The 14,650-nt window shown below is 36.8% G+C and overlaps 1 protein-coding gene across 1 annotated transcript; it reads left to right on the top strand.

The window, feature by feature from the left end:
• Positions 1-1,029: 1,029 nt before the first annotated feature.
• On the top strand, positions 1,030-14,057 carry wnt7ba (wingless-type MMTV integration site family, member 7Ba). Its single transcript, XM_051107053.1, has 4 exons — positions 1,030-1,241; positions 6,743-6,969; positions 10,957-11,228; positions 12,341-14,057. Exons 1-4 carry the CDS (start codon positions 1,159-1,161, stop codon positions 12,818-12,820), a joined length of 1,062 nt encoding a protein of 353 aa, XP_050963010.1. The 5' UTR covers positions 1,030-1,158; the 3' UTR covers positions 12,821-14,057.
• The last annotated feature ends 593 nt before the right edge of the window (positions 14,058-14,650 follow it).

Raw genomic sequence — 14,650 nt, 5'->3', positions numbered from 1 at the left:
AAAAAAAGCTGTTTAAACTTTGCTGACTTTCAAAATACTATTTCGCTGGTAAACAATCTTGGACCAACAACACTCCAGCTAAGTTACCTACCTGAAGAGCAGCTAAACCCAGCTAGAAACCACGTTACCATCTTAAGCTGGATTTTCCAACACTTGCCAATCATTGCTTAGTTGTATACAGTCTTTAAAACACTCAGTTATGTATAGGAGAGTCGACGTTTTAAGGTCATTTCTCGTCAGGAAAGTTTCGCCTCACGAAACAGAGCTGTTTTGGCGCCACACGGACATGTCTTTTGGAATTTTTCAACAAAACACTGTCTTGATATACGTGTGACAGCTAAATGTTATAATAAATAATCACATACTTATTATTATTATCACGTTTTGTCGATATATACCGTTTGATACGGATCCTAATGGAGAGCCGCCTACTGTTGCTATGGTTACCGCGTCAGACTTAATAACGCGACCTTTTCTTTTCTCCATCGCCTATTACCGCGACTTTGTACTTGTAAGCTACTTTTGTGGCTGCTGGACCTATTTAACGTATACTATGTAAAAAGAATAGATCTATACATGTGAATGCTGAATTCAGAGAAGGTTCAAGCCTTAATTAGGGGTCTCCGACCTTCCCAAACCCCCTCATGATTCGCACCGCCATGCCTGCCATCGACAGTGATGAGAGAAGCTGCATGCATCATTTACTGAAAGGAATTGTAGTCTGTCAAAGAAGAAGAGCTTTCACTTTTTGTATCTTGCAGAAAGTAAACAAGGGCTTCCCAATAGACCGTGCGACTATTATTATTAAAAGAAACGGTTTCGAATCAGATGTCTCATCAATCTCTCTGACATTAAGCGCAATATATTACAAAAAGGCGGAGATGTCACTCAACCGTGCCCGTAAAGGTGGGCGGACTGGAGTGTCCCCCCCTCTGCCAATGGCAAAGCACCGACACAAGACCCGAAATCCCTAAAATCAGCCGTCAGCCCGCGGCGGGGAGCACACTCTGAATTAGCCCGTAGCGCGCAAGAGATGACGGATCGTGTCTCCGCGCCCGCAGCTCACGCACGGAACGCGGCGCGCAGAGCAGCAGCGTAACGTCACGACTAAACTTATTAAGAAGTTCGCTTTCTCCACGCGTTCTCTTCAATGTCACCATGCGCAGCATCTCATCCTGCGGTGCACTGCTGTCAATCTACTACCCACAGATCTTCCTCATCCTCACCAGCGGCAGCTACCTGTAGGTTTGAATAACTGCTTTCTTTTTCTGACCTTTAATATCCTTTTGTCGTTTTTGGCACAACAGTTAACAGCTGGAGACAATTAAAGTGAGGTTAAAGGGGTTTATCGTTATTGCATTGCAAGATTAGACAGTCATCTTATTAGGAATTGCTTTTAAGAGTGCAAACAAATCATCATTTCCACATGTTGGAAATTGCATTATTTAGTGCACCTGCTGTATTACACAATCAGACTGAGCATGTGCATGTACTTCAATTATACTTTAGACATTTTGTGCTTGAGAAATAAATGCTGAATGGCTTGTTTATATATATATATATATATATATATATATACCAGTCACTGTAAAATGTACTAATTAAAAAAAAAAACAGTTTAATTAACACAATAAATGTAAGTGTTAAATACTGCACAGTTGTGGTTTTAAGACATAAAAAGTATTAATTACTATTAATTACCAAGTGCTGCACTGATGGTGTTTGTGTGGGTAACACTGCATGTGCGCTGCATGTTTATTAGCCATTGTGGTGGAAAATTTTTTACTTATTACGTGCCTTCTGGTTTATCATCTGCATTATTATGGTGCTTATCAGTGTATTCTGAGATACAACGCATATTTTAGTAGTTCAAGTAGGTTATATCAGTTAATTACACAATAGTTATCAATGTTGAGAAAAGTTACTTTTAAAAGTAATGCATTACAATATTGTGTTACTCCCTAAAAAAGTAACTAATTCCATTACTTAGTTGCTTTTTATGGAAAGAAATGCATTGTGCTTTACTTTTATGTTACTTTTATGTTACTTTTTACTGGGAAGGACTTGCTTGTTTGTTTGTTTTTTTTATTTTAAAAAATTTATATATATATGTTTTTGTCAAAAGTAAAAGCCCTTTCACACCTAAAGCGAATAGAATAAGTCTCAGGCTGAAGGAAACGTAATGTACGTCTGTGCAGTAAATCGCAAGCGAAGAAAGTTTAACACTTCAGTAATAAGAAAAATGAAGCTCCATTGTTAGTTTATACAAAGCAGATTTTAGTAGTTCAAGTAGGTTATATCAGTTAATTACACAATAGTTATCAATGTTGAGGAAAGTTACTTTTAAAAGTAATGCATTACAATATTACGTTACTCCCTAAAAAAGTAACAAATTCCTTTACTTAGTTGCTTTTTATGGAAAGAAATGCATTGTGCGTTACTTTTATGTTACTTTTTACTGGGAAGGACTTGCTTGTTTGTTTGTTTTTTTATTTAAAAAAATATATATATGTTTTTGTCAAAAGTAAAAGCCCTTTCACACCTAAAGCGAATAGAATAAGTCTCAGGCTGAAGGAAAAGTAATGTACATCTGTGTAGTAAATCGCAGGCGAAGAAAGTTCAACACTCTTCAATAATAAAAAAAAAAAAAAGAAGCACAAATGTTAGTTTATACAAAGCAGATTTTAGTAGTTCAAGTAGGTTATATCAGTTAATTACACGATAGTTATCAGTGTTGGGGAAAGTTACTTTTAAAAGTAATGCATTACAATATTGCGTTACTCCCTAAAAAAATACTGCACAATTGTGGTTTTAAGACATAAAAAGTATTAATTACCATTAATTACCAAGTGTTGTGTGTTGCACTGATGGTGTTTGTGTGGGCAACACTGCACGTGCGCTGCATGTTTATTAGCCATTGTGGTGGAAAGTCACATTTTAATTATTTTTACTTATTATGTGTCTTCTGGGTTATCATCTGCATCATTATGGTGTTTATCAGTGTATTTTGAGATACAATGCTTATTTTAGTAGTTCAAGTAGGTTATATCAGTTAATTACACAATAGATATCAATGTTGAGGAAAGTTACTTTTAAAAGTAATGCATTACAATATTGCGTTATTCCCTAAAAAAGTAACTAATTCCATTACTTAGTTGCTTTTTATGGAAAGAAATGCATTGTGCGTAACTTTTGTGTTACTTTTTAAATCTGGGCAGGACTTGCTTGTTTGTTTGTTTTTTTATCTTAAAATATATATATTCGTTTTTGTCAAAAGTAAAAGCCCTTTCACACCTAAAGCGAACAGAATAAGCCTCAGGCTGAAGGAAACGTAATGTACGTCTGTGCAGTAAATCGCAGGCGAAGAAAGTTTAACACTTCAGTAATAAGAAAAATGAAGCTCCATTGTTAGTTTATACAAAGCAGATTTTAGTAGTTCAAGTAGGTTATATCAGTTAATTACACAATAGTTATCAATGTTGAGGAAAGTTACTTTTAAAAGTAATGCATTACAATATTGCGTTATTCCCTAAAAAAGTAACTAATTCCATTACTTAGTTGCTTTTTATGGAAAGAAATGCATTGTGCGTTACTTTTTAAATCTGGGCAGGACTTGCTTGTTTGTTTGTTTTTTTATTTTAAAAAATATATATACATTTTTGTCAAAAGTAAAAGCCCTTTTACACCTAAAGCAAACAGAATAAGCCTCAGGCTGAAGGAAACGTAATTTACGTCTGTGCAGTAAATCGCAGGTGAAGAAAGTTGAACACTCTTTAATAATAAAAAAAAAAAAAAATGAAGCACAAATGTTAGTTTATACAAAGCAGATCTTAGTAGTTCAAGTAGGTTATATCAGTTAATTACACAATAGTTATCAGTGTTGGGGAAAGTTACTTTTAAAAGTAATGCATTACAATATTGCGTTACTCCCTAAAAAAAGTAACTAATTACATTAGTTACTTTTTATGGAAAGCAACGCATTACGTTACTTTTGCATTACTTCTTAAATTTAGGCAGGACTTGCTTGATTGTTTTTTATTATTGAAAAAAAATATATTTTTGTCAAAAGTAAAAACGCTTTCACACCAAAAGTGAATAGAATAAGCCTCAGGCTGAAGGAAAAGTAATTTACGTCTGTGCAGTAAATCACAGGCAAAGAAAGTTCAACACTCTTCAGTAATTAAAAAAAAAAAAAAAATGAAGCACAAATGTTAGTTTATCTAAAGTAATTTTTGCTTATTAGTATGGCTGAATTGGATCATCGAAGGCCAGCAGCAAATAAAAAGGGATTAAATACATAAAGGATATTTGTGTTATCTAACATATTTACTTATTGCCGGTTTACATCATATTTCGAGTTTGCATTTCACTGTTTGTATTCATTTTGAGGAATACTGAACCTGTTTTTGAGTAAGTGAGATGAATCAGTGCATGTTTACATTTAGTCTAGAACCACTGTAATCTTCATTAATCATCATTACGCCAAAGTTCTCTCAACATGGGGACGGAAGAGCTGTCAGTTAAATAGGAAAACAAAGTAACTGGCATTACTTATTTAAAAATGTAACTTCTTGAAAATTAAATAGTAATGCATTACTTTACTAGTTACTTGAAAAAGTAATCTGATTACATAACTCGCATGCTTGTTACCCACAACATTAATAGTTATAAACTTTAAACTATACAGGTAGCAAATGTTACAGTATGTTTTACAGTGAAATTCATACTGCAATTAATCATTCAAATGAGCAGATCTCCAATTATATAAGAATCATACCACCCACTTATAGGCTAGACTTGTCATGCCAGTACAAACCAGTTTATTCAGTCAAAGCAGATGTGATTACCTTTCATTCACTTGCCGTGAGAGTGTGAAGACAATGTTTTACTCATTACAACATCATGTTTCTGATCTCAAATGCTTGTAATTGGAAAACCGCATTTGGAAAAAACAGAGGGCGAGATGTGCGAGATGTGGCTGGAAAAGAGCAAACCTTTTATTTGCACTAAAGTTCAGACTGTGGAGAAATGACTGAGCCACACATTTCAAACGTATGTGCAGACCATAAAAATATACTTTAAATAGATTCTGGTCACTCTTTCAGAAGTGGTCATCATTATTTAAAGCTTTGAGTTAAGAGTCTTGTCAAACTGACACTTTGTTCTCTGATTCGTAGTTCATTTGGTAGCCTGTAGAGTAATTAGAGCCTACAATGTTCTTCATATGAACTATCCTCAGACAAGACCTATGTAAAAGTACTGCATTTAATCGAAGAAATCTGCTGAATATTATTAAAATGACTGATGAATGGACATTTTGGTAGCCCCTCTCAAGCATGGCTTTCTTGGCTCATCAGGACTGCTCTAAAATGGGACTTTCATCAATGGCAACATCTCCCACTGTGTCACTTGGGAGATGTTTAATCCATTTAAAGAGGTTAATATATTTATGGATCCTGTTAAGTTGATTGTTAGTCAATAGACTAACACCAGGGTTCGTTTTGTTACAGAACAACCGAACACACGGCTTGATTTACAAGAGTAATCCACTTTATATGTGTAGTTTCACTTTAATTGGGCTGTATATTGTGCAGTCGCATTGTTGTATATGGTCTTTGTCTGTAGAACAGTGTACCGCTGGTCTGCTAATCTGTTTAGACATTATTTGGGACCCCCTTCCCATTTTAAATCAAGTTCAGTCCAACGCTTGCATGTAAAAGCTCTGAATCATGAACTTTGAGTTGTTTGTTGTTCTGTTTTAAATGAGTCATGAGATGCTCTTAAATTCTTTCATTATAGTAAAAGGCAATTCTTAAAATGTTTCCTGTGGTGTATTGAAAAAAATGGAAACGTCTGTGAGAAAACTGTAAGTGTGAGTGCAGTTAAATCATGAGGGCATTTGAAGGGTTTATCCAAATCTTTTAGGAGAACTATAAATATGCCTTTTTCATCTTAAAGGGATAGTTCACCCAAAAATGAAAATGTATACGTCATTAATTATTCACACTCACGTCGTTCCAAACCCGTAAGACCTTCGTTCATCTTCAGAACACAAATTAAGAATGAAAGCTTTCTGACCATGCGTAGACAGTAATGCAACTGACACTTTCAAGGCCCAGAAAGGCAGTAAGGACATCTTTAAAATAGCCCATGTGATTCAACCCATCAGTGGTTCAACCTTAATTTTATGAAGCTACAAGACTTTATTCAATGATTCCCTCTTTTCCCTTTTAGTCTTTGACATGCATTGGCAAGAGTACCACCTTTTTGGGCCTTGAATGTGTCAGTTGCATTGCTGTCTATGCAGGGTCAGAAAGCTTTGTGATGTCATCAAAAACATCTTAATTTGTGTTCTGAGATGAACGAAGGTCTTACGGGTTTGGAACGACATCAGGGTGTGTAATTAATCACAGAATTTTCATTTTTAAGTGATCTATCCCTTTAAATAGTTTTGTGCAGTCTACTAACCAACAAAAGGAAATGCTGGAGAGATAGTTCAGCCAAAAATGAGAATTCTATCATTTACTCACCCTCATTGTGTTCTTTTTTCTGCAGAACACAAAAGATTATTTCTTTAAAGAATGTTCTGTTATTATTCATGCAGTGAAAGTCAATGGGTTCAAAGCATTTGCAACGACAGCAAATAATGACAGAATTTCCATTTTTGGGTGAACTGTCCTCATATCTTGTATACCTGGTTTACATCAGATGTTGACATCAGTGTATCTGGTCTCCTCCAAAGGGCTTTGTCTTCAGTCGTGGCTTTGGGCGCGAACATCATCTGCAACAAGATCCCCGGCTTGGCCCCCCGACAGCGCGCCATCTGCCAGAGCCGCCCAGATGCCATCATCGTCATTGGGGAGGGCGCTCAGCTGGGCATCAATGAGTGCCAGTATCAGTTTCGCTACGGCCGGTGGAACTGCTCTGCCCTTGGCGAGAGGACCGTCTTTGGGCAAGAGCTGAGAGTAGGTCAGTAGGTGCAGCCCCGTGAGCTGTACTCGTGTGTGTGTGTGTGTGTGTGTGCACGTGTTGCTTTAGGTGCGATTTGTTTCCGTGATACTGTGGCCCTGCGAAACAAGCGAGAAGAAAAGAGGTTAAAGTGGATGCAATCTGTCTGCAATTACTTTTATTTCAACAAAACATTTGCAGAGTTATACACACACAAATGGCACCAGTAACTGTGAGAACCTCAACCAGGAGAACACACTGTAATACGTTTTTTTAATATAGCACTCACATATAAATTGCCTTTCAGTCAGAAATGTTTTGTTACGGTCAGGGTGCGGTGCGAGGCTGTGTTTAATCCAATGGTCCTGGTAACAATCACTCTTTTGGGGGTTAGTTGGCTCCACACAACATAATGTTATTTCTTTTGTTCAAGGAAATGTATGTTGCTTATGTGGGTCCTAATGTGTACAAAGCTTTTTATGTTCTCTTGTGCAAACTGCTTGTGTGAGAGAAAGATGTCTAGAAATTGATGAAATCTACAAACTGTTTACTCAAAGTCTGTACCAATTTTGACTCTGAAAGAGCTGAATGTGCTAGACTTTTATTAGTAGCTAAAAGTGTAACTAAAATGTTTAACAAACAAACATAAAGGACACGCTGTACCTACAGTATAGAAAAAATGTCATAATTCTCAAAATTGTTCGAATGGGGATTTTCGGATAAACTGTAGGTTATTTATTAGCCATTGTGAACTTTACTGAAAGGCCAGTAGGTTTTCCCACAAAATCCATTAGAATAACAGTAGTTAAAATTCACCAGGAGATCCAGGCACGCATTGCTTGTCAAATTATACAATGACTTTGTAGCATTCAGATCTCTTGGCTGGATAAGGGAATTATCCTGCACCGGTGATCAGTTATAGGACGTCGGCTTTAGCTATGAGGAAAACCACAATGCTAATGGTCTCTTTCCATTTTGCAGGATGGAGAGGGTAATCACTGTTGCCTTTATGAGATTCACTGCCAGCATATCTTGATGAGGGATATTATCCTAAAAAAGAAAGCAACTGCAATTTCATATTTATTTTCTGCTTATACTGTAAACGCAAATCGGTGTATACTAAACTATTGTGGTATTATTGGCAGAACTTGATGAATAATCTTCAGCTAACATCTGGCAACAAGGTCTGACTGTAATTGCAAACGTGATGAACAGACTTCCAACTCTTCACATGGCGCCCATGTACAATGGAATAACTAATATTTTGGGAGGAAAAATAAAATAAAATAAAATAAAATAAAATAAATATCTTTATGAGGGTTATTACCTTAAAAAAAGAGAACAGCAACTTCATATTTATTTCCTGCTTATACTGTAAACACAAATTTGTGTATACTAAAATATTGCGGTATTACTGGCAGACTTTGATTGAATAATCTTCAGATAAAATCTGGCAACATGGTTTGACTATAATTGTGAACATGATGATTAGAGTTCTAACTCTTCACAACATGGTGCCCATGTACAATGGAATAAACAACATTTTGGGTGAAGAAAATTAAATAAAAATATCTTGACGAGGGATATTACCTAAAAAGAGAACAACAGCACTTTCATATTTATTTCCTGCATATACTGTAAAAGCAAATCGGTGTACACTAAAATAATGCAGTATCACTGGCTAACCTTGATGAATAATATTAATCTAAAGTCTGGCAACAAGGTCTGAATACACTCTTAAAATTAAAGGTGCTTCACAATGCCATAGAAGAACCTTTTTTGTTTAAACGGTTCTATAAAAAACCTTTAACATCTGAAGAACCTTTCTGTTTCACAAAGGTTCTTTGTGGCAAATGAAGGTTCTTTAGATCATTAAAAGGTAAGAAAGAGATGATGCTTTAATGAAACATTTACCGAATGTTTCTTTGTGGAACCAAAAATGGTTCTTCTATGACATCAGTGTGAAGAGGACCAGAGTTTTAACACTTCACAACATAGCACCCATGTACATTGTAATAATTAACATTTTTGGGGGAAAATAAAATAAAATAACATAAAAATATCTTGATGAGGGATATAACCCTAAAAAAGAGAACAGCAATTTCTTATTTACTTCCTGCATTACAATTCAATATCTAACATTTTTTGGGGAAAATAATAAACTACACTAAACTAAAATAAAATAAAATATTTTATTTCCTGCAATATTTATTTCCTGCTAATACTGTAAACACAAATCGGTGTATACTAAAATATTGCGGTATTATTGGCAGACTTCGATTGAATAATCTTCAGATAAAATCTGGCAACTAAATGACTATAAACTGACTATAATTGTGAACATGATGACCAGATTTCTAACTCTTCACAACATGGTGCCCATGTACAATGGAATAAACAATATTTTTGGGGAAAATAAAATTAAATAAAATAAAATAAAATTAAATTAAATTAAATTATCTTGATGAGGGATAGTACCCTAAAAAGAGAACAACAACAATTTATTATTTATTTCCTGCATATACTGTAAAAGTAAATCGGTGTACACTAAAATATGGCAGTATTATTGGCTAACCTTGATGACTAATCTTCATCTAAAATAAAATAAAACAAAATAAAACAAAACAAAACAAAATAAAATAAAATAAAATAAAATAAAATAAAAAAAAAATCTTGATAAGAATATCACCCTAAAAAAGAGAACAACAGAAATTTATTTTTTAAATTTTCTGCTTGTACTGTAAACACAAATTTGTGTATATAAAAATATTGCGGTATTATTAGCAGAGCTTGATGAATAATCTTCAGCTAACATCTGGCAACAAGGTCTGACTGTAACCAGAGTTCCAACTCTTCACAACATGGCGCCCATGTACAATAGAATAACTAACATTTTGCGGGAAAATAAAATAAAATAAAAAATCTTGATGAGGGGGGATATTACCCTATAAAAGAGAACAACAGCAATTTCATATTTACCTCCTGCTTATACTGTAAACGCAAATCTATATATATTATTGGCAGACCTTAATGAATAATCTTCATCTAAAATCTGGCAACAAAGTCTGACTACAATTGCAAACGTGACGACCAGAGTTCCAACTCTTGACAACATGGCGCCCATGTACATTGGAATAACCAACATTTTGAGGGAAAAATAATAAAATAAAAATCATTGGTGAGGGATACTACCCTAAAAAAGACAACAACAGCCATTTCATATTTTTTTCCTGCTTATACCATAAACACAAACTGATGTATAATAAAATAATACTGTATTATTGGTAGACCTCGATGAATAATCTTCATCTAAAATCTGGCAACAAGGTCCGATTGTAATTGCGAACGTGATGAGTTCCAACTCTTCACAACATGGCGCCCATGTACAATGGAATAACCAACATTTTTGGGGAATAAAAATAAAAGAGTAGGAAAAAGTAGGAAAATTTTTAAAAAATAACTAAATTTTTTTTTATGTTTTATGAAAGGTTTAACACAAAGCACAAAAAGATCAATGCAAAACCATCAGCTACTAACCCAAACAGTTCAGAAATACATTTGAACAATTCACCTTCCCATTCCTTCATATTGGACAAACCAGTGCAACAGTTGCACTTACATTAGGTCATTAATGCATTAGTATAGACATCTTTATAGCGGTCAGTCCATTCTCACTAACCTCTTTTCATAAAGGCCGACCAGCAGGGGTCAGTTTAGTCTCCTTCCATCAATCTTGAGATCAAGAGTGCTCAGTCATGCTCCTGGAGATTTACCTCCCTGCAGAGTTTAGTTCCATCACTAATCAAACAAATGTGAACCAGTTAATCATTTCTCAAGGTTAAAAGTTACAGTCAGGTGTGTTTTGCTTCTTCACATCAGAAGTTAGACCCTGCTAGTAAATGCAGTAGCTACACCATTGAGTGGGAAATCTAACAAAGATTAAACATCACTGGTTTGGGATGTCAATGGTGTCAAACAGTCTCAGAGGTCCTGCTCTTTTCTTCCTAGGTAGCAAGGAGGCTGCATTTACCTACGCCATCACGGCAGCAGGCGTTGCCCACGCTGTGACAGCAGCCTGCAGTCAGGGCAATCTCAGCCACTGCGGCTGCGACAGAGAAAAGCAGGGCTATCACGACCAGGAGGAGGGCTGGAAATGGGGCGGCTGCTCGGCAGACGTCAAATACGGAGTGGAGTTCTCCAGACGCTTCGTGGACGCCCGAGAGATTAAAAAAAACGCACGGAGACTAATGAACCTGCACAATAACGAAGCGGGAAGAAAGGCAAGTTGTATATACACATGCACATACAAAATGTAACTAAAGAATTACAATGTTTTCACGTGATTTCGTTCATGGAAACCATGATTTGTGATACACAGAGGGATTAAAACTTACATAGGAACAGCACTGGATCACTGAAGGGGAATATTAACCTTTAACTAAACGGGTAAAAGTCAACTATCACGTACCGCTGTCTGTTGAACATATCAGTAACACATCAAACAGCCAAATAGTTCTGCTTTTAACTCAAATGTAACCATATACATAAATGGGGACTTGAGAATTATGGACATTTCTCCCATCCTTTGATGTGGCCCTTCGGAAGGTAGAGAAAATTACAGGGTATGATTTGGCTAAAACATATTTTTTCCTCTCAGTTTTGACAGATATCTGGCATCGCACGTTGAAACATTGCTCAGGACGTATTGAATAATGGGGTTTTGGTTCAAATTGCTGAAAACAGTCAAAATAAAATGTCAAGAATTTCCCTTACCCGTCAGCTGCATGAATTCGCTCGCACCACAGCTTCAGAGGCCTCTGATGAAGTCATGCCCGCTGTAAAATACTAGGGGAATCTGACTAGGAAATAAAAACCAGATAAACCACGTTTTATAAAAATGCGAAATATAATATTAATTCAAGATTGTTAAAATGTAAAAAAAAGTTAAAAAATGTGTATAAATATTTCTTAATGCTTTAGTAGAGGTCTGAGCATTGTAAATCAATATAATGTCAGAATATCATAAATAAAGATAGTAGATAAATTTAAGTAATATAGCAATATAAATTGGTTGCAATTTTTATTTTAAGATTTTTTACATTATATTTAGAATTATACATGTAATTGCATTTTCCAGTATATTTTTTCCAATATATTTTTGACATGCAATTTAAAAAAATAGCACTAGGTGCTAAGTTAACACCATTACTTTGAGGTATCTGTAAGGTGTTCTCTAATTTTAATTCTTTTCACTGTTTGGATAACTTCAAAAAGGACTAAGCAGTAACCTTGAAATCTAGGAAATTGCAGGTTCTCTAATTTTGATGTCCACTGTACATTAGCTCATTTACAAAAACATTTGGTAACACTGGGTTTTTCCCTACTGTTGCAGGTTCTCGAAGAAAGGATGAAGCTGGAATGTAAATGTCATGGCGTCTCCGGCTCATGTACCACAAAAACCTGTTGGACGACTCTACCGAAATTCCGAGAGATCGGCTACGTCCTTAAGGAGCGTTACTCCACTGCGGTCGAGGTGGAGGCCGTGAGAGCCACGCGTTTTCGCCAACCCTCTTTCCTCCGTCTCAAGCAGTCCCGTGGGTACATAAAGCCCACCGACACAGACTTGGTTTACTTGGAGCGCTCGCCTAACTATTGCGAGGAGGATGCTGCGACGGGGAGCGCGGGAACGAGAGGGCGGCTGTGTAACCACACGTCCCCTCACACGGACGGCTGCAATCTGATGTGCTGCGGCCGGGGCCACAACACCCATCAATATACACGCGTATGGCAGTGCAACTGCAAGTTCCAGTGGTGCTGCTTTGTTAAATGCAACACCTGCAGTGAAAAGACAGAGGTGTTTACCTGTAAATGAGCGAGCGTAAGAGTTTAATGGAAAAAAGCAGGAAGTCTCAAATTAGACAGCTTCGTTTTGCACATGAGGCAGTCTTTATGCAAGAAAGGCCTTGCTGAAGGAAACCAGGATGAATAATGAAGATGTCAGAACTGCACTGAGCTCAGACTTTTTGTGATTTCATGCAAACATGGATGCTACATACGCAGTGCAAGGCTTTTGTAGATCTCAGATTCTCTGAGGACCTGATATTGATTCAAAACTCATATTGGACAGTGTAAACTGCGGACAAAAGTGATCAAATTAAGACAGGAAGAACTTGTACAATGTCCCACCAGCTGAGCCCCTATGGGAGTTCAAGACGTGCTGCAACTCTGGAAATGCTGGAAAGCTTCAGTCACACTGTATCTGTTTGAACACTGAAAAAAGACTGATGTTCATACTGTAGACGTCTCACAGAAGTATGAACTTCTAATATCATTGCTACTGATCTTTTGCTTCCAAAACCCAACCCGAAACAGTACAAGACATTATGTAAAAAAAAAAAACCTTCTTTTTTCAGCATTCTTATGCAGTTTACCGATGAAGAAAAGTGGTCAAGAAAAGTGGTCAACTCATTTCTACACTTAAGAAACCATCATTTTGGTGAAAACGTTGCCAACTGCTGCACTGGCGGTTATGGTGTGCACTGTGGGCTTTATGTAAACAAAAACCATTTGTGTTTTTTTTATTGAGAGAGAAGCTAGTCATATGAAGACTTGGCCATGTATGCTGCAATGCTTTAAACGTGAGCGTGTAAACGTGTGGGAACGCAAGAGATACTTCACAGAAATGCGACCCATGTGACCGTTTGAGTGACCGAACCATTCCCACGAATGCCAGAGACATGGGATTCCACATCACTGCTCCGGCGTGCACAAGGTCTAGTTATATTCCGCCTGAGCCAATGGACCATACAGCTATGGGTCTGAAAACGGTTAAAAGGTCACTGGAAATATTTTGAGTAGCAGTTTTTGTTTCTAAAATTGTTTATACGAGTTATACGGCTGGCAAATTTGTTAAAATATATTTTTTTATGTAGAGAATATGGCACTTTATGTCAGAGTAATTATTGAAACTGTTTTCTTTGTCATGTTTTTATTGTTTAATTAGTTCTACAATATTTGTCCCGGTTTAATTATGTAAGCTTTTCCCATAAGCATCTCATCTTTTTGTTGCCTAGATGTATTTATACTTTTTTTGGCACAGATTTACAGTAAAATCGCTAGATAAATAAATGAATCGAACGGTTTGAATCGAACGCATCAAACTGTGGTCATTTAGATTCATCTCATAACTGCGCAAAATGACGCCTTGTTGTTAAACGCACGTCAACAAACAGAAAGTTTCTTCCCAGAAGCCCCGAGCGGCTTACAATTGTGGGTGTAGATACTGCGAAACGCTGATCTCGGAGTGACGCGGACCCATTCCCGCCTGGGTTTGAATAGGCGTCCGACCTGGCTCATTCATTCACCCGCCGTATGCTCTCTGCCCCTCTGGTCTTTTTCCTGTGGGTGAAAAGCATTGCAGGCAGCCACCGAAGCAGAAGTAAATCTGGCCTGTTTTGTTAGCCGTCTGAACTGCTGGGTACCGGAACCGCGTAAGCTCCCAACACTATACCCCGGATTGAGAGAAAAGTCAACCCCGATTGTTTCGCACAAACATTTTGTCATTAAAAAATTTGAGGCAGAAAAAACAGGGTGTGGTGGGGAGAGCAGAGGCCTCCACAGAGGGGGTATTAATGCTATGGGGGTGTATGTGTGTGTGTGTGGACCACTCAGCTCATTCCAGAACGGGACAGGGCGAGATGTG

This window comes from Labeo rohita, chromosome 4 (assembly GCF_022985175.1).
Source record: "Labeo rohita strain BAU-BD-2019 chromosome 4, IGBB_LRoh.1.0, whole genome shotgun sequence".
Lineage (NCBI taxonomy): Eukaryota > Metazoa > Chordata > Actinopteri > Cypriniformes > Cyprinidae > Labeo > Labeo rohita.
The sequence above is the reverse complement of the archived record's forward strand: the minus strand, read 5'-3'. Positions and strand labels throughout refer to the sequence as shown.